General features: G+C 38.4%; 1 protein-coding gene across 1 annotated transcript in view; it reads right to left on the bottom strand.

The window, feature by feature from the left end:
* Window positions 1-2,972: 2,972 nt before the first annotated feature.
* CCDC83 (coiled-coil domain containing 83) overlaps window positions 2,973-25,531 on the bottom strand; it is a 37,810-nt gene continuing 15,251 nt past the window's right edge. The window contains exons 5-10 of the mRNA XM_060157873.1: window positions 20,108-20,199; window positions 17,349-17,417; window positions 11,843-11,964; window positions 8,306-8,385; window positions 7,421-7,620; window positions 2,973-3,131 (exon numbers count right to left, since the gene is read on the bottom strand). Coding sequence (XP_060013856.1) covers window positions 2,973-3,131; window positions 7,421-7,620; window positions 8,306-8,385; window positions 11,843-11,964; window positions 17,349-17,417; window positions 20,108-20,199 — 722 coding nt within the window. The remainder of the gene's footprint in view (window positions 3,132-7,420; window positions 7,621-8,305; window positions 8,386-11,842; window positions 11,965-17,348; window positions 17,418-20,107; window positions 20,200-25,531) is intronic.

Genomic DNA, 25,531 nt, shown 5'->3' with positions numbered 1-25,531 from the left:
TAATTTCTCTCAACAATGTTTTGAAGTCTTCAGCATAGAAATTTTGCTTATATTTCATTGCATGAATTCCTTGATATTTGACATTATTGATTCTATTTTATTTTTCCCAATTGTTTGTTGCTAGTATAAAGAAATACATTGGATCTTTATTGACCTTGTACTCTGTGACCTTGCTAAATTCACTTGTAAATTCTAGTAGTTTGTAGATTACTTTGGATTATCTACATACAAAACCTTGACATCTCTAAGACAATTTGCTTCTTTCTTCTAATCTCTATGCTTTTAATTCCTTCTTCTTGCCTGGTTAGAACACTCCAGTTCTAGTCAACACTGTTGAATAGAAGTGTGATGGTGAATATATGTCTTGTTCCTGACCTCAATGGGAAAATGTTTAATATTTCACTATTAAATACAATTTTAGCTACAGGGCTTTTTTTTTTTTTTAAAAAAAAAAGATATTCCTTCTTTGCTGAGAGCTTTATCATATTATTATGAATTTTTATCACACTGTTAAACTTTATCAAATGCTGTATCTAGTGAGATGATCATATGAGTTACCACCTATGTTCTGTTCATTTTACCCTTGATTTTTTTATTTTGAGATAACTTTAGAATCACATGCAGTTGTACAAAAATAATACAGACAGATCACATGTACTCTTTATCCAGTTTCCCTAAAAATAAGCATTTTTTCCAAAATTATAGTACAATGTCACAACCAGGGTATTGATATTGATATAATCCATTGATCTCATTCATGTTTCCACTCTGATTACTGAATATTAAACCAACCTTGCATTCTTTATTCATGAAATATTATATATTATAATATTGCTAGATTCAATAAGCTAATATTTTGTGAATGATTTTGCATCTATCTTCATGAGAAATACTGGCCTTTAATTTTCTTTTCCTGTAATGATGTTGCCAGGTTTGGGTATTAGAATAATATTGACCTCATAGAATAATTTGGAAGTGTTTCTTTTTTCTCTGTTCTCTGAAAGAGTTTGTGTATATTTGGTATTGTATCTTTTTGAAATGTTTGGAAAAATTCACCAGTGAAGCAAGCCAGCTGGCTTCTTAAATTTTTTAAATGCAGATTGGATTTTTAAAAACATATCTAGGCCTAAATCAGAATTTTTGTTTCCTCCTGTTTTGTAGAAATATTTTTCAAGAAATGTGTCCATTTCATCTAAATTGTCAAATTTATGGGGAAAGTTTTTTTCTGCTTAATTTCCTTTTATCCTTTTAATAATGTCTGTAATTCTGTAGTGATGTCTCTTTTTCATTTATTTCCTCTCTTTTTTGATTAGTCTTACTATGGGTTATCAATTTTAATTAACCCTTCAAGGAACCAGCTTTTGACTTTGTTGATTTTCTCTTTTATATGTCAACTTTCTATTTAATTAATTTCTGCTCTTTATTTCCTTTCTTCTACTTTCTTTGGGTTTATTTTTGCTGCTTTTTTTAGATTCCTGAGATGAAAGCTTAGATGATTGAATTTTCAAACTTTCTTTTTTTTAATACATGAAAGGTTATAAATTTCCCTTTAAACATCACTTTAACTGGTCCCCACAAGTTTTGATGTCATATTTTTCATTATAATTCAGAGTATTTTTTCCTTGTGATTTCTCCTTTCACACATAGGCTTGTCCGAAGTATCTTGCTTACCTGAAAATTACAGCTTTGTTTTTGTTGTTGTTGTTTTTAGTTATTTCCTACTGTGGTCAGAGAACCGTTGCATGCATTTCAACTTTTTGAATATTTGTTGTCACTTCCTTTATGGCCCAGGATATAGTCTATTTTTGTAAATATTTTATGTACACTTGAAAAGTATGTGTAATCTACAGTTGTTTAACTTTTTATATCCTTAATGATTGGGGTTTTGTTTTGTTTTTTAATCAGTTATTGAGAGAGGTGTGGTAAGACCTTCAAGTCTAATGGTGAATTTGTTTCTGCCTGTTTTCTTTTTTCTTTTTTTATTGTGGTAAAATATACATAAGGTTTACCATATTGCTTTTTAGTTTGGTAAATTTTGTTTTATATATTTTGAGATTATATTATTATTTAGAATTGTTATATCATCCTGATGAATTAATCTGCTTATTATTGTGACATATATTTCTTCATTTTCTTAACACTTCTTACCTTAAAGTCTACTTTGTCGAATAGTTTGGTCACACCAGCTTCCTTCTGGTTAATGTTTGCATGGTGTATTTACTTTCAATCTATCTGTGGCCTTATATTTAAAACGTGTTTCAAAAGAAAGAAAAAAAAAGGCATTTCTTGTAAAAAGCTTTATAAGTAGAACTAGCTTTAAAATGGAAAGCTGATGCCAAATTCAGGCACAGTCAGAGTGTCCTTGGCTTGTGGTACCAATAAGAGGGAAGGAGTGATGACCTTGGATAGAGACTCAGCAGTTTAGACTTGATATAGCTGATGGGAGATGGACCTCCCTGTTGATGGAATATTTTTGTAAAAGAAATTACCACCCTCAAATTTGTTTCTAAAATGTTTGATTTTCATTATAGTGTTAGGTTAAAGAAGAGTAGACTTGAATTGTGGACTGGCTATCTATCATTCAGCACCCTCAGAGGGAAAGATGTGTAGTCAGTGCTATGCAGACCTCTAAATTTTCTCAGAAAATTCCTAATTGAACTATTTCATATTGGCATCCTAGATTGATCAGTAAATTTTTAAGTGGTAAGCAACCTCAGAGACCATCTTGGCCCACTGTCATGCTCCTCTGTACTTGAATATGGAAATATAAAGTGTACTTTCATTTTTGTCACTCAGGCCATGCAAGTAAATGAATAGCTGGATACTCAGATCTTTGATTTTAAATGTAATTATGACCTATAGAAATAACTGCTTTGAAAATGGACCAAAGAGTAAATAAAATGGGTGACTGATATACCTCAGTTCCCAAAGGAAATGTATAAGAATCTGTTTTTACTTTGCAGATTTCAGTCTTAGAGAAAAGACTTCATCATTTTATATGTGATGTGGCTTTCCGGGCTCCTGACATCATCATAGAATTTGACTGGAGTCTCCTCTTGGGAATGGATGGGCATTTTCTTGCTCTCCACAGTCATGAGCTTCACTTCCAGGGGGCCCAAGTTTACATAATCCTATGGTGAACAGACACAGAGGAGAATAGGAGAGGTTATTCAGCAAGTTACCAGCCTTCATAGATCAGGTTTTATTTACTATAGTTGGCCTCTATATGACAGATTTCATTGCCCTCCTGATTATCTGAATGCTGTATGACATGTGAAATATGAGAGCTACTGTAAATAAAAACCACTCAGTAAAGTTATATACCCAGTGGGGGCATGGTAGGCAAACCTCCCAAAGAGCAGGCAGCAAGGCTTGCAGGCTTGTCTTCTGGGGGCTTGAGCCGGGGAGGGAACATCAACTACAGCAGGGAGATATATTCTCTGCAAGCTCTTTAATTGGTAAAAGGAAGTAGGAAGTATTGGCTGCATTTATATAGCCCTCTGCTGGCCAGGATATAACCACAGCAGAGTTTTTTATATTAATCAAGAACAAAATGAGTGATCTGCAAACATCTTTGACGATAAATATCTTTTTTTAAATAAATTTATCTATTTATTTATTTATTTTTATTTTTGGCTGTGTTGGGTCTTCGTTTCTGTGCAAGGGCTTTCTCTAGTTGCGGCGAGCGAGGGCCACTCTTCATTGCAGTGTGCGGGCCTCTCACTGTTGCGGCCTCTCTTGTTGTGGAGCACAGGCTCCAGACGCGCAGGCTCAGTAGTTGTGGCTCACGGGCCCAGTTGCTCCGCGGCATGTGGGATCTTCCCAGACCAGGGCTCGAACCCGTGTCCCCTGCATTGGCAGGCAGATTCTCAACCATTGCACCACCAGGGAAGCCCGATGATAAATGTCTTAATATTGAGCAAATCTACATGGGTTTTGCCCATTTCACAGGATCTACTGTAGATATAAAACTTACCACATTCTGTCAAACTGAATATAGTTTCAGATATCAACAAACAGAATTAGAAGTCTAATTTATATGAAATCCCACAGCTAACTCCAAACTGACTTGAAACAGCTCCAGCCCTACCCAATGGGCCTTCCTCTTGGAAGCCCCTCCAAGCTGTAACTCCTTCTTTTGGATTCCTTCAACACTTCAACATGAGTGCCCACTATGTGCCAGGCTGTGTACCAAGTGCTGGGGCAAAAGACTGGTCAGGGAGACAGATACAGGTAGGACATTCCTCCTGTACAGTAATCAATGATTTTATCAGTTTTCTACTAGCATGTACACTATTTAGGGTAGGGCCTGCCACATAGGCGTCTTTGAGACTTCATTTCTTCCTGTTCTTCCCCTTAAATTCTCAAGCATCTAACAAGTACCTGGCATGTTGTGAGGGTCTCAATAAACATTTATTAGAATTTAGGAGAGTCAAAGAATGAAAAAGGAAGGCAATGTTTTATTAATATTTCTCAAAAATTCATATAACTGTATGTAGCTTTTAAAATACATAATTGCAGAGCTACAATAAATGCGAGATAGGAGAAAAGTAAATTGATGGAAGTCTACCATATATTTCAGAACCATCTGGAGCAGGATTCTGAAGTAATAGACTCTCTTAGTCTGCTTGAACTGCCATAGCAAATACCACAGGCTGAGTGGCTGAAACGACAGAACTTTATTTCTCACAGTGCTGGAGGCTGGGAAGTCCAACATTAGGATGCCAGCATGGTTGGGTTCTGGTGAGAGCCTCTTCCTGGCTGGCAGATGGCTGCCTTCTCACAGCGTTCTCACAAGGCAAAGCCTCTTCTTATAAGGCCACAGTCCTATCAGGTGAGGGCCCATCTTCATGACCTCATATAACTTTAATTAACTCCTAAAGCCTGTATCTCCAGATACAGTCATATTGTGTGTTAGGGCTTCAACATGTGAATTTGGGGGAGGGGTGGGGACAAAATTCAGTCTGTAGCACATACAGTACCATTTCCACCACATCAAAAACTTCCGTGGAAAGTAAGGTCTTAGAAGAGAATGTAGGCGAAACATTCTCTGACATAAATCATACCAGTGTTTCCTTAGGTCAGTCTCCTACAGCAATAGAAATCAAAGTGAAAATAAACAAATGGGACTTAAACTTACAAGCTTCTGCACAGCAAAGGAAACCATAAGCAAAAGGAAAGGATAACCTACGGAATGGGAGAAAATATTTGCAAACAACACAACCAACAAGGGCTTAATTTCCAAAATGTACAAACAGCTCATACAAGTCGACAACAAAAAAACAAACAACCCAATCAAAACATGGGCCTAAAGAGACATTTCTTCAAAGAAGAAATACAGATGGCCAATAGGCACGTGAAAAGACGCTCAACATCGCTAATTATTAGAGAAATGCAAGTCAAAACTACAATGGGTTACCACCTCATGCTGGTCAGAATGGCCATCATTAAAATGTCTACAAATAACAAATGCTGGGGAGGGTGCAAACCTCCTGCATGGTTTGTGGGAATGTAAGTTGGTGCAGCCACTATGGAAAACAGTATGGAGGTTCCTCAGAAAACTAAAAATAGAATTACCATATGATCCAGCAATCCCACTCCTGGGCATATATCCAGACGAAACTATAATTCAAAAAGATACATGCATCCCTATGTTCATAGCAGCACTACTCACAATAGCCAAGACATAGAAAAAGCCTAAATGTCCATCAACAGATGAATGGTTAAAGAAGATGTGGTACATATATACAATGGAATACTACTCAGCCATAAAAAAGAATGAAATAATGCCATTTGCAGCAACATGGATGCAACTACAGATTATCGTACTAAGTAAAGTAAGTCAGACAGAGAAAGACAAATACCATATGATATCACGTGTAGAATCTAAAATATGACACAAATGAACCTATTTATGAAACAGAAAATCAGGGACATAGAGAATAGACTGGTGGTTTGCCAAGGGGGAGAGGGGGTGGGAGAAGGGAGGAGTGGGAGTTTGGGGTTAGCAGATGCACACTGGTATACATAGAATGGATAAACAACAAGGTCCTACTGTATAGCAAAGGGAACTATATTCAATGTCCTGTGGTAAACCATAATGGAAAAGAATATGAAGAAGAAGAATGTATATATACATATACATGTATAACTGAGTCACTTTGCTGTACAGCAGTAATTAACACAACATTGTAAGTCAAATAGAAAAGAAATTTAAATAAATTCAACGGATAAAAACATAAAAAGTAAGAAGGTTTTTCATTCAACCAAATGGTATGCAAGTTTGGAATTTTATAGACAGTTGTCCACTAGCGTGAGGTTATTGTAACATACAAGGCGTCATGATTCCAATATACTCATGGGGGTGTTTGAGCGTTATAGAGACTAGAGCTTTAGTCTTTAAATTATCACTTGATGGTAGCAGGACTGAGTTGTACTTAGTTAAAATGGTTTTTGTTGATTTATTCAGTTTCTTTTGCTTTCTTAATTACTCTTTCTCCTACCAGACTTTAAGTTCTAGGAGAACTTTCAAGGTTATTGGTAGTACCAAGAGGGAAAACAGCAAGGGGTGGATGTGAAAGTGACTGGAATGTACCAAAAGGTTTTAAAATTAAAAGGCTTGATAATCTAGGTTTCACCTACTGGTATATGTGACTGTTTGTACTTTCCAAAGATGGTCATGCTATCATATACATCCTATCCCATGTGCTTTTCTTACAATATGATGCTGACCTTCCTCTTTCAAGATGCAGGACCTGCACTGTTTCTCTTTGGGTGGAACTTTGTAGCTACATCGACAAATAGAATATGATGGAAGTGTTGATGTCCGATTTCCAAGGCTAAGTCATATGAAACATTTGGTCTCTGGGACTGATTGCTTTGGAAGAAGCCAGATACTGTAACAAAGGGACAATAAAGGTGCCCTGTAAGGAGGCCCATGTGAAGAAGAACTGAAGCCTCCAGCTTAGCCAGCATCAACTTGCCAGCCATGTGAGTGAACCACCTTGGAAGTGGATCTTCCTGCCCAAATCAAGGCTTCAGCTAAATATAACTGCACCTTCTAGAGAACCCAAGTGAGGACTGTCCACTGGAGACCTTCCCAAATTTCTAACCAACAGAAGCCCTGAAAGAGAATAAATGAGTTATTGTTATAAGCACTAATTCTTGAGGTAATTTGTTAAGTAGCACTAGATAACTTACATGGTATACTAGTAATGGATGTCTATAAATGAATATATGTAGTAAGTTGGGCAAAGGTAGGAGTGAAAATAGTATCTAGTGACAGACGTGAATGGTTGGCAAATTTTACTAATAATTGCAAATAGAATTTTTCAGCATCCATACTTCAGGTTAATTTTCTCCACTAACTAATAAAGCAACATTTTCTCTAGTAGTCAAGATGTTTTCTCATGAATCTTACCTTGAAATCCCGCTCATCCTCATACAGTAAGTATTTCATATCAGAGGCTCCAAACTCTATGCTTGAACTCTCTTCATCTATCTTCAGCTGCTGGCTGTATCTGCTGCTATCCTCATGACTAAGATGTAAAGCACTGCTCCCAAGTGCTAAGCTCAACAAGTCTCTACTTTTTACTTCTGCAGGTTGCAATTGTGACTTTTCTGGGATGAGTGCAAAGAAATTAATTATGTACAATTTTTGAACAGATTAAAAATACAATACATACTTTGTCACTTATTTTTTCAGTTTTAGTTTTTTTTGAATTGAAATATGGTTGCTTTACAATGTTGTGTTAGTTTCTGGTGTAGTGACTGAGATATATATATATATATATATATATATATATATATATATATATATACGCTCCTTTGTCACATTTTAAATTTGAAAGACCTTTGAGAATCTCCTGGAGGAGAAAAATTTGAGAATTAGAAATGTAGAATCTAGGTATTAAAGTGAGAGTGAGTCCTATTATTCGAAACCACATCTAGGTTGTATTTCCTTCTGTTAGCTAATAAGTTATAATAATCACATGGGGACCTGTGAGTGTGTTGGTATTTTGGTTGGTTGGCTAAATTGGAGCACAAACCATGCCAGTGTAGACATCATTCCATCCCTCTCTACTAGTGTCTATTTAATTCATTGTGACATATGGTGACTTTGATTTGAAAAGTCACTAGAGAAGGGAGATGGGTTAGGTAAGCTCTGCAAGCACAGAGAAATATGGAGGAGCTGGCAGGCATTATTCCCTGAATAGCTCTCTGATATAAGGTTCCTGTCCATAACAAGAAGCGCAATTAAGTGTTTGTCAACTTTTTAAAAATCACCATTACAATAAAAGAATACCTATATATGTTTCTGGCAACTCCAAAGGCATTTCTTCCTGTGCCACTTCCTGTCCAACAGCTTGAGCAAGATATAGTCGCCTAAAAACAAATAAGAAAAGTAGTCTGTCAGTCAGCAAATATTGTACCACCTGCTCAGTAGTGTCTTATCTCTCTGCTGGGTGCTGGAGACACAGATGAGAAAGGGGCATCAGGCCCAGTGGGGTGGCAGACAGGCTTACAGTGTTTGATGGTGATGGTTTGTACCATGGTGGGTAATTATGTGAGGAGCACAGTGTCAGGAGTGCCACGGGGCAAAGAGAAGCAGCACCGGATTTAGCCTTAGGAGGTAAGGAAAGGTTTCCAGGAGAAGATGAAACCTGCGTTGAGTCTTGAAACACCAGGGGCTGTTTGCCAGGGAAGAGCTTGGGGTGAGGGGAGGGCATCCCATGATTAGGAAATAACAGGCTTAAAGTCCCAGAAATGAGAGTGATCATGACACCAGTTACGTCACTGTTGCAGGGAATCCAGATGAGGAATGGGATGGGATTTGAAATAAAGAGAAAAAGAGAAAGACAGCAGTAGGAATCCAAGATGACACCTAGGTTCTGGCTCTCGCTGAGCGGCGTGTTCCAGCTACAAGCCTGGTGAGTTTGCGTCTGCTGTTGCAACTCTCTGCATTGCAGAGGCCAGTGGAATTTTCAGTCAGAAGACATGATACCTTGAAAGCTCCATACAGCATTGCCATGAAGTTTGCCTGAAGCTATAGCATGAAGCAAGTGCCCCTGGCAGATGCACCAGCCATACTTCATGCTTAGCAACCAGAGTGAATCCCCTGGATTACAGGCTGTCAATTACTTAAAGACCACGAAGGAAGTGTTATCTGAGATGCTTAAAGCTTAAAGCAAATAATGTAACTACATACAATATTTATATCTTAAAACCTTCTTAAGAGTTAACTTAGTGAAGCTCTGGTCTGCAGGTGGACAAGTCTGAGGCCACAGAGTTCTCTTCTTTCCTGGTTTTACTCTTTTGAATAACTAAGATCTTAGTAAACGCCGTAACCTTCTGAAGTCTGGCTTCTCTCTTAATCATTAGTTTATTGTCACTTTTGTACCACCACAGGGCGGCAACACTTGTTATAGAAAATATTTTACAGAACGTTATCATATGAAACTAGCGTTAGATTTGAGGTACTGGTCCACCTAGCCTCAGCTCTGCGGCATGGGAGTCCCTGGGCAGTCACCTCTAGCTTATTCAGTTCATCTAATGTATCAGACAAATACTATGATGTTCTATGGGAGTCAGGAAGGAAAGAAGTTTGGGGAGCTCTGGATGGGAAATACAGTAACTCTATTAGGTAGAATACCCCATTCTTCATCCAAATAGGGAAGTTTTTATATGTTTACTGGGTACTGTTCATGTCTATTTCTCACCCTACCAGAATATACAGGACTAAATTCTCAACAAAGAGGTGGAAAGAGCAGTTACCATAAATTACACAGTATGTGTTAACATTTCTTTGACTTGAAAATGGATACAGGAAAAGCTCCTGAACTTTTTCTTCTAGATAAGCATTGTAACAGATAATTGAGGGTTTACACATTTCTGTTTCTTTATTCGGGTCTTTCTAAGATGTCCTAAACACTTGTCTCAAGGACAATCTAGCAAGGAAGCAGATGTTTAAAAAGTAGTCCCTACTGTGATAAATGCTAGTTACAAAGGAAAAGTTCAGTGTGCCATGGAGGCAAATACCGGGCCCCTAACCCAGTTCTTATAAACGTCGCCCATGCTGTTTCTTTTCCCTCGGACAGATTTTGAATTCATCTCTCCCAACTCTGAAGCAAAACTAAGCACTCAGGTCTCTCACTAAAGAAAACCAACCCACAAAGCATTGATGAACAATGTGGATTTTACTGAAGATTTCTGTGGGGAAGCTAGAGGATAGGTTTAAATTGCATACAATACAGCAAACAACTTAATGAAAATCGCCATTAAAAGTTTCCCATCTCCCTTTCCTGTCCTTGCCAAGCTCTCTCTGGCCGATGAAAGATTTCCCCTTTATTATAATGAGCACTTCACATCCACATCAGCAGCAAATCAGGTGCACTAGACTGAGCTGACCAAAGCAGGAAGTGGGGTTGGCAGTTTACAGGGTAGCTCTTTTCCTAAGCGTTGGCTGGTTCGGAAGAGAGAAAAAGAACACAGCGGACAGCAGGTGGAGCAGTGGTTGGAAGGCACAGCTGGCAGAGATTCAGCGTGATCACAAAGTGGTGGCAGCAGCAGGTGCTTCGGGGTAGAGGCGGGACGGGAGTGTGGAGCTGGAGACCTGACCATAGGGAGGGAGGCTGGCAAAAGAGAGCATTGCCTGCTGGGATGACAGTGAGGCCCGCCACCCCCTAGGGACCCTCAAGGGCATCAGCTCAAGAGACTGGAAGTACAGGAGTCCAGTAATCAGCCAATTCATTCAGCCTGACTGCCTACCTCACTTACACTGGTATCCGTGGCTCCAGGGCGGCATACATAGACTGTGAAAGGGAGGCAGGTGGCCTCTTTCTCTGTCCTGCCCCACCCAGTGTTCAGCCTATAAAGTAATTGCACCATCTCCTGTTTCTCCAATCTTGTATCCCGACACCCATCACTTAGCTCAGCAAATAAAAACCCCACAACTTGTATCTACCCTTCTTGAAGCACATGAGGAAGTTTGCCAACAATAAATACTTTATTATGTCTCTAATAGTATTTTTTCCATGCCACACAAGCAAGACCTACTCAGGTGGAAGTGTTTTCCTGACCCTTCCACCGTGTTGAACTTCTCTCCCATCTTGCACATGTACACCTTACATTTGTGTGATTTAATTCCTCGATCTTCCTAAGCATGTTACTATTTAGGTTATTTCTTGTTTCTGACTACTTGTCCAAATTATGAATGCCACTTTGGGTTTTAATACCACATTCCAGGGCTCTAATTTTTCATCAAGATTGGTATATTAAGACTTTTTTTTGTCAGGTAAGAAAAAGAGATAACCTAAACTACAAAGCCATATACGTATTTGATTTCTCTCATGCAGGAATAAATGTGACTTGGAATGCCAGGCTATTTTCTCTGCCTAGAAAGTAGTTTGCCTCTTTCATTAACTGTCAAAGGAAACCATTCTATAATCCACAAGGTAACCAGTTGCTCAGAACACTCCAGGAGCTCCCATCAAGTTGATCACTCCCTCCTGTGTGCTGGCTTCGAACCCCGTACCTCTTCCGCTGTACTGTTATGCGTTTATTTTTATGCCCAATTCCCCTGCTGGCCCAGAGGCTTCTGAAGGACAGCAGTTGTGACATTCGTGTTAAGTGTTTGCTACTATGACCACAGTGCATTGTTAGAAAAAGCAAGTCAAAGTCTGCACTGGACCAGTGGTCGGTTGTAATGATCTTATACCTTCCCCATGGCCATTTTGTGAGCTCCTTTCTTTTCAACTATTAAAGAATTGTCATCTTAAAAAAATAACTTTTTACAGATACAAATGTTAAAAAAAATACTTTCTAGATATGTAATGACTCTCACCTGGGTATTTTGAGATCCACAAGTCTGCAGTTGAACAGCTGATCAATAAGCACCAAATTTTCTCCTTCCAGCTCATGAATAGCATGTTCCAGTTCTTCCACTTCCTTCCTGTGATTTGCAATCTATTCTCAGGAAAAGAGAGTGGGTGTTAGTACTTATGGACTTAGTTCTATCTAGTCCTCTATAAAAAACTCAACTTTTAAAAGTGCATTTGTGGTACTTCCCTGGTGGTGCAGTGGTTAAGAATCCACCTGCCAATGCAGGAGACACGGGTTTGAGCCCTGGTCCAGGAATATCATCCCACATGCCGTGGAGCAACTAAGCCCATGTGCAACAACTACTGAGCCCGCGTGCCACAACTACTGAAGCCTGCGCGCCTAGAGCCCGTGCTCTGCAACAAGAGAAGCCACCGCAATGAGAAGCCCATGCACCACAACGAAGAGTAGCCCCCACTTGCCGCAACTAGAGAAAGCCCGTGCAACAACGAAGACCCAACAGCAGCCAAAAATGAATAAATTAATTAATTTTTTTTAAAAAAGTGCATTTGCCTGAGGGGAAGATCTATCCTGTATTATTTATTACTGGGTTTGCTCTAAGAAGGAACAGGTGGGACTTTTTTCCTGGTCATTTGCAGAACTTGGTTGCATGATTAGGCAATTATTACTGAATGGCAGGAGCAGTCCTTTCCTACTCTTCAGAAACATCACTGGATTTATCTGAGCTGGAGGCAGAGATAAATAAGAAAATAAGACTAATTTATCACTCTGGTGTTAGTAGCTAAATGAGGCTCTATCTAAGGTTAATTATAAACAACATAATGAAAACTAATAACACTGGGAAAAAATCTTTATTATGGCATTTAAAAAAGAGAAGTACAGGCCTAGGAGCCCTTTCTATCAGCCTCTATAGGACAATTATATTCTCTCTTGAGTGTGCTGGAGTCATTCCGAGAAACATCAGAGAGATGAAATGTTGTTCATTCACTCATGTAATTGTACTGTATGCCTACTATGTGTCAAAAACTATAGTACACTTTGGGAACAAAGGATCAATAAGATACAATAACCTTCAAGGATCTGTTAGTTTAATGGTCAAGAGTGATAGCAACAGAAAATAGTGTGATAAAATCATAATGGAAGCCATTCAGGGACTGTGGGAGAGATAGAGGTTCACCCTATGTCCACCAGGTGTGAGGGGGTAAGGGGGAGTTAATGGAAGAGATGACCTCTCTTCTGGATCTTGAAGGCCAAGTAGAGATTCTCTAGCAGACAAGAGAGGATATATTCTAGGCAGAAGGAGTCACATGGATAGAGGCACATGTGCCTTCTATCCACATTTTGGTGTGGATAGAAATAAAATGGGAATGGGGAGAAGTAGAAGAACTGGACAAGTAGGGGAGCCAAGTAATGCTAAAGAGTCTTATTTCTATCTCGCAGGTGATGGAAGGTCCTTCGTGGACATAGCAGGCTTAACGTTTACCGAAGAAATGTGGCTAACTCAAACAGGAGCAAAATTTGCTGGTTCTGTTAATAGAGTTCCCATCAATCTTTAAGAAATGTATTTTGATAACTTTTGTCTAAAGAAGGCTTGTTTGTGGGAAGAATATATAGAAGAATGTGACTAGATAGAATCCCCACCTTCCCTCTCTGCCCCCCAAAACAGCATGAGCTGGATTGAGAGGTGCTCGTGTGGAGAAGTCAGGACAATAGAAGAATTAGAAATAAGACAATAAAATAGAAAGTGATCGGCTGGTGAGAATAAACTGGAAAAAGTAACGTGTCTCCAGGGAATATGATGAAATAAAGGCACAGGGTAGGGGTTTCGATTCAGTATCTCTTGTTAGGAGTTGCCAAGAGCATAACTGAGATGAGAACTTAGAAAAAGATGACTAACATTTTTGATTTGTAGTTGAAATTATTGTATTTTGGAATCTGGAAGCACTCAGTATATTACCAGATGGATATCCCTTTCACATAAGTCATTTATTAAATGCTTGAATTCTTACCATGGGTAAGGCTCTGTCCTAGAGGTAGACGGATACAAAATCCAATAAAGTGTGGCTCCTTCCCTCAAAAGAGGGAACAAGTATACAAACCAGTGAACAAATATACAAATAATTATAATATAAAACAGTACCAGTGTCATAGAAAAGGCTCAAATATTGCTGCTGGCTTAGAGATGGAAAGAAAAGCATATATTATTTACCAGCCTTAAACAATTTCACAAAACCATTTAAGTCCATGATTCTACATTACAGAGCTAGTGTTGGTGCTTTAGGATCTCATGTTTTTAAGATATGATCAGCTTGATTACAAGCCTGAATGCCTTAAGGAAAAGTTTATAATTTTCAGATGTCAAAGGATGAGAAAAAATCATAGTTAGAGGTTGTAAAAGAAGGAATTAATAGAATGTGTGACTAAGGGTTTGGCATACTTGGGAGGCAGCACACACAATTCTTGGTCTCCTGCCAAAGCTGGGAATGAGGGCCCATTTGGGGAGTTAAGTCCAATCTTTCAAGCTATGGATATCCTGTGACATCACCTATCCCTGTAGAGTGCTAAGTAAGGTTCTCATCAATTGCTATCTCCCTCCCAGTCTTTTGAAATGTTAGGGAAATGAAAACTAGTTCCTTTTTATAGCCGTATAAATACCTTTAGTTTCTGGGGTAAGAAAGTATAAAGAAGGAAGTAGAAGACCTCTTTTCCTTCCCCACCACTGCTTCTCCCCAGATACCCAAGAAATGTACTTAAGAAATTGGGCAAGATAATTTAGTTAAAACTATTATAAGTCAGGGACCTAGGATCCTGAATAAAATGCATGCTCTTGAAATTTTCCCCTGCAAGATCCAAGTTAGCTTTATGCCTCCTCACGTTTGAAACTCTGATTGCTAACCTCTTTGAATCCCTTTGCCTAGTTTTTCCAGCTTTCCATTTGTTGTTAGTCCAGGTTATTTGGAAATTTGAATTTTCTTCATGTTCCTAATAAGCATGCTAAATAAAACCAGATAATAAAAGTCATGCAATGGGACATCTCATTCTTCCCAGAGATGTCAGTTTTTGATTATTGTTGAAAGACAGTTAAATGGAGAAATATTTGGGGGAGTTCCACTGTTAAATATCCCTTGTTACTCATTCTAAGCCTTCCTCAAAGAAATTAATTGACATACATTGTTCTATTTCCAGGCAATTTTCAATTATTGTGATAGTACTTATAACCAAAAGTGGTTTTAATTAATTTTGTGAGTAAATTTAATGACAGCAAAAATGAATATTTATTGAAACAAAGAGAAATTAAATATATTGAATTATATGATTTGTTCTTTATTAGTGAGCTCTTTTTGCTCATGATTCAGTTAAACTTGACATTTTTTCCTGTCTTTTGTTTCCACTGAATTATGAGAATTAAAAAATAAAACAAAACAAAATGTAATTTGTGGCTTTAGTAGGAAGGACCAAGGCACAAAATGGCCTTTCTTTTCAGTCGAATATAAACTTTTGTAGTTGTTTTCTCTGAACTTAACATCTATGATATCTTATAAAATTTAAGGTTTGAATTGTTAAATTATTATCACTAGGATCATACTGTTATATTTAATAAAAGTATAAGAACCAAGTTTCTCCCTAATATTCTTTAACTATTGAGCTCACCTTGAGTTTTTAAAATTAATACTTATTTTTTAAAATTGAGGATTCATCTTGATTAGTTTTGGAAATAGTATGGATTCCTACTCACCATGACTTTATAAAGGCAATTTCAAGATAATTGTCAATATCATAGAAAGCATATTGATTTTTAAATTCTTTTGTTTCCTAGACTAACCAACTCTTTTCAGTCAAATGGGAGCAAGGAAAATGGAAAAGAAGCTGATGGTAACATTTTTACCTCGGGTGTCTGAGCAGATGGCAAAAAAAGAAATGAAGGAAAAGAATATCTAAGAAGAAATTTAATAAATTATGCTTCAGGTATGTTGAGTTTGAAGTGCCTTTGCGACATCTATGTGGAAATATTTAGTTATTGAATTGTATGAGCTGTTTGTATATTTTGGAAATTAAGCCCTTATTGGTCACATCTTTTGCAAATATTTTCTCCCAGTCTGTAGGTTGTCTTTTCTTTTTGTTTGTGGTTTCCCTTGCTGTGCGAAAGCTTATACACTTGATTAGATCTCATTTGTTCATTTTGTTTTTATTTCTTGTACCTTGGGAAACTGACATAAGAAAACATTGCTATGATTTATGTCAGAGAATGTTTTGCCTGTGTTCTCTTCTAGTTTTATGGTGTCTTGTCTTAATATTTAAGTCTTTAAGCCATTTCGAGTTTTGTGTGTGTATGGTGTGAGGGTGTGTTCTAACTTCATTGATTTACATGCAGCTGTCCAGCTTTCCCGACACCACTTGCTGAAGAGACTGTCTTTTCCCCATTGTACATTCTTGCCTCCTTTGTTGAAGACTAATTGTCCATAGATGTGTAGGTTTATTTCTGGACTCTCTTTTCTGTTCCATTGATCCACTGGTCTGTTTTTGTGCCAGTACCACACTGTTTTGATTACTGTAGATTTGTAGTATTTTCTGAGGTCTGGGAGGGTTATGCCTTCTGCTATGTTCTTTTTCCTCAGGATTGCTTTGGCAATTCTGGGTCTTTTATGTTTCCATATAAATTTTAGGATTATTTGTTCTGGTTCTGTGAAAAATGTCGTGGGTAATTCAATAAGGATTGCATTAAGTCTGTAGATTGCTTTGGGTGGTATGGCCATTTTAACAATATTAATTCTTCCAATCTAAGAGCATGAGGTATCTTTCCATTTCTTTGAATCATCTTCAGTTTCCTGTATTAATGTTTTATAGTTCTCAGCATATGTCTTTCACCTCCTTGATGAGGTTTATTCCTAAGTATTTTATTTCTATTTTTTGGTGCAATTTTAAAAGGGATTGTTTGTTTGCATTCCCTTTCTGATATTTCATTGTTAGTGTAAAGAAATATAACCCGTTTCTGTATGTTGATCTTGTATCCTGCTACCTTGCTGAATTCATTTGTCAGTTCTAGTAGTTTTTGTGTGGAGTCTTTAGGGTTTTCTATATATAGTATCATGTCATCTGCATATAATGACAACTTTACCTCTTCCCTACCAATTTGAATACCTAAAGAGGCAATTTAAAACAGCAGAGAATGAGGTTAAAATGATCCTTAAACCTTGCTCCCGTCACCCATGAGGAAGTAGGGTCCAGAGGAAGGCCAGATCAGTTTTAGGACATAAAGAAGCTTTGCACACTTGAGTATGTTGTATGAATTGTAACACCAAAAAATGATTTCTGTTTATTATTGAGATTATTTATGGTGTTCATTGAGTAACAACTTGTAATAAGATTAGGACTCCACTTGAATTTCATTTTACCTCAGTCAGTCATGGTTCCATGCTTTTCCCATGACTTCAGCTCATAAATAAAGGTCATTTCCAGTTCAAAAAAATGAGAAAGAAGAAATTGGCTTTGTTTCTAAAAATTCCACTTACCTCTTTTTTGAGCCAGTCATTCTCCCAGATCTCTCGATAGCTGCCCTTGTCAATGAACCTTATAGCATTCTAAAAAAAAAACAAAAAACTTTTCTGTATTAAAGAAGAGCTGCCACATAACATTTAAGAGTTTTAGCAATGGGGATACACAATCAACTTATCTGATCATTTAAAATTATGTTTTGCAATTACTTTGGAAATATACCTAAAAACTTTTGGTGCAGTTGTTCTTTCTTTATTATCCTATTGTATTGTTTTTGCTGATTTACGTTGCCTAATACAGGTGATTGAGAGAACTGGACAATGGTTGTCCATTCAATTTGGCCTCTATTGTGACTGAATCTGACTGCTTTGGTGAAATCAGTCATTAATTGATCTGCTCCACAATTAAGATGGTTAAACTGCAGTGATCAAACTTCCTTCAAGTTTATGGTCACAGACATAATTCAATATATAGCAAAGGCATGAATAGATTATATAACTACCTTTTTAATTTGAAAGATTTCTGCATGTCAATAATAACAATATACATACTTACAAACCTAACAGCCAATAGTTTCAGGATAGCAGGCTGTAGCTAGATAGTCTCCTGGAGAAAGGCATTTTAGACAAAGCAAACAGGAAAATCCTTATTTTATCAGTAGGATCTTAAAATGTAAATTCATATTCAGTTACTAGGATATTTACAGTTTCACCCAAAGGAACTTTATAATGGATGACAGATTCTAGTTATATGTGAGGTACTTTTATATGGATACCGTGCTACAAACGCAGGAACTGAAGGACATAACCACAAGAAGAAAAATTAAGAAAAATATTCTGGTTCATAAACATGGATTGAAATAATTTAAAACTATGTTAAGGGTAAATTTGTGTAAGTCTTTAAAGTAGGAAGATGTGCAATAAATTTCTTTTCTTTAAATCATGGTAATTGACCTAAGAGTGAACCCCCATTTCCTAGGAACCAGGAATTTTTATACTTCAGCTCCAACTGATAAGTCTAAAGTTTATTTGAACATAGAATTTTGTTTGAACAAAAGTAGGAAGTCACTCATTATTGAATTTAGTTGACTAATGGCTTAATTCACTAACAATAGAGTAGTGTTTTCAGCTTTGGCTACACATTAGAATCTCCCAGATATTTTGAAAAATCCAAAAGCCCAGGCAACATCCCAGGCCAATTACATGAGCATCTCTGTGGGTGGGACCCAGGACCCACCTGGGTTAAACAAATTTCTCAGGTGACTCCAATAAGCAGCCAAGGTTGCACAAAAGTAGTAGATTTTAGAAGTTAACACATAAGATGGCCAGAGAAAATGAGGAAAATTCGTTCACGTGTGTGGGTGTTTGGCAGTATGTGGGGAAAAGAAAATGTACAATGTAATGATTAAGAGTAATGATCTGAAGAAGCTATCTTAACTCTCTATTCTGCCACATGATCTGGGCAAGTTACAAAGTTTCTCTGTGCCTCTGTCTTTTTATTAGCAAGTCTTCCCCTTAACAGGATTGTTGAGAGACTTTAATGTAAAATGTTAGGAACAGTATTGGGAACAGTCTTCATTATATATTGAATGTACATACTGAGGGCATATTTGATCTACATATGCATTTTTAATCATCTTAACTATGATCAGATTACTTAATTGTTGATTTCACCATTTAATCATATTCAGTAACAAAGGGTCTGAATTGCATGGGCAGACAAAACCGTTGGTCAGTTCTCCACATCCTCTGTATTTGTGTTAATCAGTAAAATCATGCAGTAGAATAGTAACACTGAAAGAACAATTGAACCAACAGGGAAGCAACAAACAAGAGCAACTGAAATTCAGTGAAGAAAAGACCAGATGTTTACCACTCTGAAGAAAGGATGTTCCAGATAAAGAGACAATCCCAGCAGGGACCTCACTGATTTAGGAGATAGTCTGGAGACAGGGGAAGGGCAGTGAAAAGGAAAGAAAGTCAGGCATTTGGGGCAAAACAAAGATTAGAAAACATGAATTGGAAATTACATCTCAAACATTTTTTTTTTATATCCCCAATTTTTAAAGCTCCAGCAATGTAAAGTATACTCTCTTAGGTTTGCATATGTAAGAAAGTACTTTTTAGACAAATTATATTTCATCCTATAATTCATCCAAAATCTAATTTAATAATTTGTTGTAGCCATTATTATTATACTTAAAAATAACTGAATATTAATTTACTGAGCTCTTGCTCTTATGAGGCGCTATCAATCCTCATACTATTCGTTAAAGTTAAATATTATTATTGTCCCCTTTTTATAGATTAGGAAACCGAAGCCCAGAAAAGTCAAGTATAAATTCAGTTTATACACCCAGTAAGTGGTAGAACTGTGATTTAAACTAAACTGCCTAATTTCAAAACACAAGTTTCTGACCGTTATAATACACCATGAGAAAGAAATGGGTGGGGGGAGCTTTGTTTTCTAAGGAAATTGAAATACAGACAGGAGAGGGTGAAATAGGTGAAGGGGATTAAGAGGTACAAACCTCCAATTATAAAATAAATAAGCCATGGGATGTAATGTACAGCATAAGGAATATGGTCAGTAATAACTTTGTATGGAGACAGATGATTACGAGACTTATCATGGTGATCATTTTATAACGTGTGCAAATGTCAAATCCCTCGGTAGTACACCTGAAACTAACATTTCAGTTAAAATTTTGAAATTCTGTGTGAGAAGAATAAAAATCTACTATTAGAAAAAAGAAAGAAAGAAAATTGAGATATACCTCTGTGGCCCATTCCTTCTTTTGGTTCAGTTGCAACAAAGTTTCTCTGATTATTCTCTTTTTGTCATCTTCCAGGGTGATTTTATACTGTTCTTTAAAAAGAAAATTAGAAACCTTAAGATCCTAGGTAAAACTATGAAGTTATAAATTTTATTTTCCATGATCCCCACCTCTCCTTTCTATGTACTTTTTCTTTTCTGAATTTTCAAGGTACGTTCTTACTGAAGCATCTAGTACCTCCAATTAGAAGAAATGCTCCAATAATTTACTAACACCTTAATGTGAATTCGTTTACGATGATATCTGTCTCATGAATAGTCATAGTTTTAAAGGATTGTCTCTCCAAAGGGAGACTTTCTAACACTTTAGTACCTATGCAGCCGTCTACTTTTCATATCACACAACTTCTGATTCTACCACATAAATATGAAGAGATTTGATTACACACTTGAGTGGCATCCTGTACATCTAACTCCTTCTAACTAATTTTCCAATATTCTTGGCATGCATTTCCTGGGGCAGGAAACACAGAATAAGGAGAGAGAGTAGGAGAGGGGCTGTGAAAGTCAGTAGACCCGTTCTGAGTTGGGTTCAGAGCAAGAAGGGAGAACAGAGATGAAGAAGTGCAGGATTCTCTATCCTCTCCAGGTTTTCTTACATCATAAATGTCAGAATTGAGAGAGCAAAGGATCGTAAAATTGGGGGCCTTGAAAGATGCTGAGAGGTCATATAATCAACACTTCTGTTTAAGGAAAGCAAGATGTAGTGACATGAAGGCTGCTTTAGAGAGTGGAGAGAAATAAAGCTGGATAAATGAGACCAGTTTGTTCATTCTTTTATTCAACGAATCATCATCAAGTTCTTTTGATGTGCATGACACTATTTAAGGCACTGGGAATATTGCCAAATAAGAGACAAAACTCCTGCCCTTATGACATGTACATCCTAATGGGGAAACGAATGAATAATATTTCAGGTGGTGAGGGGTGTGATGAAGAAAAACTAAAATTCTCTGTTTTAGATAGGGTGATCAGAGAAAGCTCTTTTGAGGAGGTAACATCTGAGCAAAGACTGAATACAGTGAGGTAGTCAGTCGTGTGCAACAGGAGGGCAGTGTACCCTCCAAATCTAAGAATCGCCAAAGTTAGTTGTGCTTTATGATAACATCTATGTTATGTGTCCCCATGAGATGTGTTTTATTTATAACATTTGAAGCATAATTACTTGGAAGTCAGAAAGTATCTTCCCATACAAATGATGTTGACAATTACGGTTGCTAGATTTCCGGACTGGTCCACAGAGACCCATTTAACTTATTCTATAATGAAACAATAGTATTGTACTGAGAGTGTTGTGGAACATAGCTGCCATTTAGGACATTGTTTCAAAGGGAAAAATTTCTTCACAGACCAAGTCAACCAAAGCCAACTCTAAGAACTCTTGAGGATCTTAGGCTACAGGGAAGGAGATCTGCTGGTCTGATCTTTCCATAGTTTAGAGCCAATCTAAGGCTCTGGAAAGCGGGGCAGGGAGCTAGGCAGGAGTTATTCAGCCCTCCTTGTATTTTGTACTGGCATAACTGCTTCCCCTATTCAAGGAAAACTCTGAGCAGAGTGTAAAAACTCTTCCATATCTTTCTATTACCGCAGTCTCTGGAACACAACAGATACTGAAAAATATTTTGAAGAAAATGAACTTTGGCCAGCTGCACGTCTTTGGTGGGCAGTGATCTGAGCCTTCAGTGCCAGGATAGAAGCAGCAAACAATGGCAACTTTGGTGAGGGAAAGGGAGAGTCGAAGGAGGGAAGGGGCGAGCTCTCCCAGGCTGTGGAGTGGCCAGAAAGGAGGCTGGGAACCATCAGTTTCCACCTCTAACAGAGCTGGAACAAGAGTGGCTGAGGTTTATAAACAAGAGTTCATTGGGTTTCGGGTCTAGTCTAACTTGACATCTGGAGAATAAGAAAATGGACATCTTCATTATTCCAACCTACACATATATATGGATATATATATGGATATGTATATATATGGATATGTGTAGGTATGTATGTGTGTGTATATCAATCTATCTGTATAAAACCTGTATTTTTCTTAATCCCATTCAAAGTAATTGCTTGAATGTTTTAATCATTCCAATCTCATTTCTGATGGATTGTTTTTTTCAGTTCAATATCTAGTCCACTAGACTAATGCTAGACATTTATTTAAAATTTCTACCACACAAAATACAACAATCAATCTAAAAGTTGCAGTGCATCAGGAGTTGAGCTATAATGGATTTTACATTCTTAGCATCTGAAAGAAAACATAAAAACTGGAGCTTGATAACATTATATATTAATTATTTGCTATAAATCATAAAAAATAGATTACCAAATATGCTCTGGGTAAAGTTGTAGCTCTCCCTCATGTTAATACTGAAAAAGCGATAATAACATCCAACTCTGTTCCAAATTCCATATACAACTCTATGGACTGTTTTTCTTCTCAAAAGCAGAGCAGCTAGCACAAGGGAGGATGTGAAAATCTCCCTGTTATCCTTTGAAGTTCAGAGGATGCTTCAGGTAGCAACTATTAACCACACATTTGTGAATACGGCCATAGAAACTGGGAGTATGTAAAAGTCTCCTTCCCAGAAAAGTTTGGAACACTGCAAATGGGAGCTTGGGAGATTATGACTTTGTGCCTTTAGACTCCTGGCTGCTCAGATGCCCTGTCTAATATGGTCACTTCTCAGAAGCTGACCACACTTCTCAGAGGCTGAAGCTTGCTTTGTGTTGTTCTCTTTTCCTTGTTGTGTGTGGCTCTGCTTTGGCTCTGCTCCATGGCTTTTTAGGAGTCTGTTCACTCTTCACACACTTCTGGGTGTCACCCAGCTTCACTGTGCCAGTGACTTCCTTTGAGCCCCCTCTGGAGAAAACCAAGCAAGGGCAGGTGGCAACACTGGCCATGTAGCGGTTTCTTCAGGCAGAGTGCATGTTAGAGAGCCCTCCCTACCTCGCTGCATCACAGAGCTGGGAGGACTTATTTGAAGCATAAGGGTTTGGGTCTGACACACACCTGTGTTCAAATCCCATTTCCACTGCTTACTAAATCTGTGAGTTTAGTTAAGGCAATTAACTTCTCCGGGCCTCTGTTTCCTCATCTTTAAACTGGGCACAATGGTATCCAACTCAAAGGAACTTGTACGAGTTGGATGAGATAAGGTATAGAAAAGCAGGTGCTGGGACTGTGAGTTCTGTTGGAGATCTCTGAGGTACTCTCACTTTACAGGCGAGGAAACTAGCATTCAAAGAGGTGGACATGAACCCAAGTGTTTTAACTCACTGTTAGTGTACAAAGAAACTTTTCAGGATCCCTGTCCCATGCACCTGGTCAAGGACAAAAGTAAAAACTCTCTGTGACTCTAATATCTGATGATTGGTAATAACCCATACTTTCTCTGTTCCTGAGCCTAATCTAAGGTTCCCTTTCCTTTTATTGAGAGAAAGAGCCTTGTCCTGGTTTTATCAGTGACTGTGTTTTCTACACCCTATATCCCGACATCTCCTTCTAGCTGAAGTTCAGGGAAGCAGCTCCAGGTTCTTCCTCCCCATGCCCCTAGGGCTCAGGGTGGCTACTGCATAAGATGGGTTGGACAGCTGACCAAAGAATGGTTTGTGCTGGGGCCAACCGATGACCCATGAGGAGGCATGGACGAAGGTCTTTGGTCACCTGTGACTAGATAGGTGATCACACTGGCTCTTTTCAGAATCTGGGTTGTAGAATACTGCAAGAATTGGTCTGTGGGAAGCAAGAAGAGAATGGGGACAGGCACAAAGAGCAAAGCAGAGGTGCCACAAGAGGGACAGTCACAGACCATTAGTGACAAATGTAGGGAGGAGCATCCCTAGAGCCACCACTGATCTGATGGCCTTCTGTTTCCATCTTCAGTCCTCCCATCCTTCAATACAAGTGTTACATCCAACAAACATGATCATGGGACATCAAGAAACCTTATTTTTCTCTCTTGCCTTTAAAATTCATACTGTGAGGCTAGAAGCTCTCTCTCAGTAAGATACATGGCAATCCTATGACTTTTCTGGTTCCTTTGTGATAACAAAATATCTTCCAATCAGAAATTAATATGTCTAGTCTTTATAATAATTGAAATTTTAAGCTTCATTTAAAGTTATGGCTGTTCCCTTCCTAGCTTAAACCTACTACCATTTCCTCTGACTTGAACTTCTATGCCTTCTTCCTCAGGGCTGAAGGGGAGCCTGGAAAGGGACAGGAAAGCACTCACTTGACTGATACTATCTCAAGCTGATGTCCCATTTTCTGGGTCTAGTTAGCATTTAAGATTGATTCTCCTCTCGTGGGGGTGGTTTTTGTAGGTTCTCTGGAGGACCGCCTCCCCCATTGCTAGTTATATTTTACCTGCATGCCCTTGATACAGGGGAAATACTGCCCTTGGAGGTTGGCTAATGACTCTTCCTTTGGCCTCTGGGTCTCAGTTTCCTCCTCCCTCCCACATAGACAGGCTCCTGTTTCTCTTTGGGGGCACCATGGCCCCTCTCATCAGCCCTCAGGCAAGATTTAACAGGACTGTGTACCAGCTCTCTTTCACAACCGGTCCACAGAAAACACTCCTTCTCGCTTTGCCACAACAAACTCTGGAAGTGCAGGCTGCTACAGGCTGAAAGTCTCTGACCCCCCACCCCCGCCCGCCCCAGATTCTTAGGTTGAAACCTAATCCCCAATGTACTGGTATTTGGGTGGTCGTTAGGTCAGGAGGGTGGAACCCTCATGCATGGAATTAGTGCCCTTATGATAGAGACCCCAGAGAGCTGCCTCGCCCTTTCGCTACGTGAGGTTACAGCAAATAGAAGGCATCGATGAACCAGGAAGCAAGCTCTCACTGGGCACCGAATCTGTCAGTGACTTGATCTTGACTTCCCAGCCTCCAGAACTGTGAGAAATAAATTTCTGTCATTTGTAAGACACCCAGTCTATGGTACTTCGTTATAGAGGCCTGAGTGGACTAAGACACAGGCCCAGCCCAGGGCAGCAGCTGCCGACCTCTTCTTTGCTCTGATGTTAGAACAGTTTCCTGGTCAGCCACTTAGCCCATAGATTTTTTTCAGGGATGAGTCATAAACTAGATCTCAATGTCCCCCCACCCCCGCCCCAAACTGCAGGGAACACATGTTGAAGAATCTGAAGAATTTCCTTTAAAGACCTTCCGACTTGATTTGAGATGAAGGAGGAATTACCCTTCGCCTGCCCCTTTGGGGGACTGTGTACAACTTACAGCACACCAAGAGCTCTTTCCAAAACCTGTCTCCTTATTTCCAACAGTCTTTTCATGGCTTCCTCAACTTCTTTTATAGACTGGAATTCAGTGGTTGAAGGTGTGAAACCAGTTTTCTGCCTCATCATATT

This window comes from Lagenorhynchus albirostris, chromosome 9 (genome assembly GCF_949774975.1).
Source record: "Lagenorhynchus albirostris chromosome 9, mLagAlb1.1, whole genome shotgun sequence".
Lineage (NCBI taxonomy): Eukaryota > Metazoa > Chordata > Mammalia > Artiodactyla > Delphinidae > Lagenorhynchus > Lagenorhynchus albirostris.
Note: the sequence above shows the minus strand (reverse complement) of the source record. Positions and strands in the feature narration are given on the sequence as shown.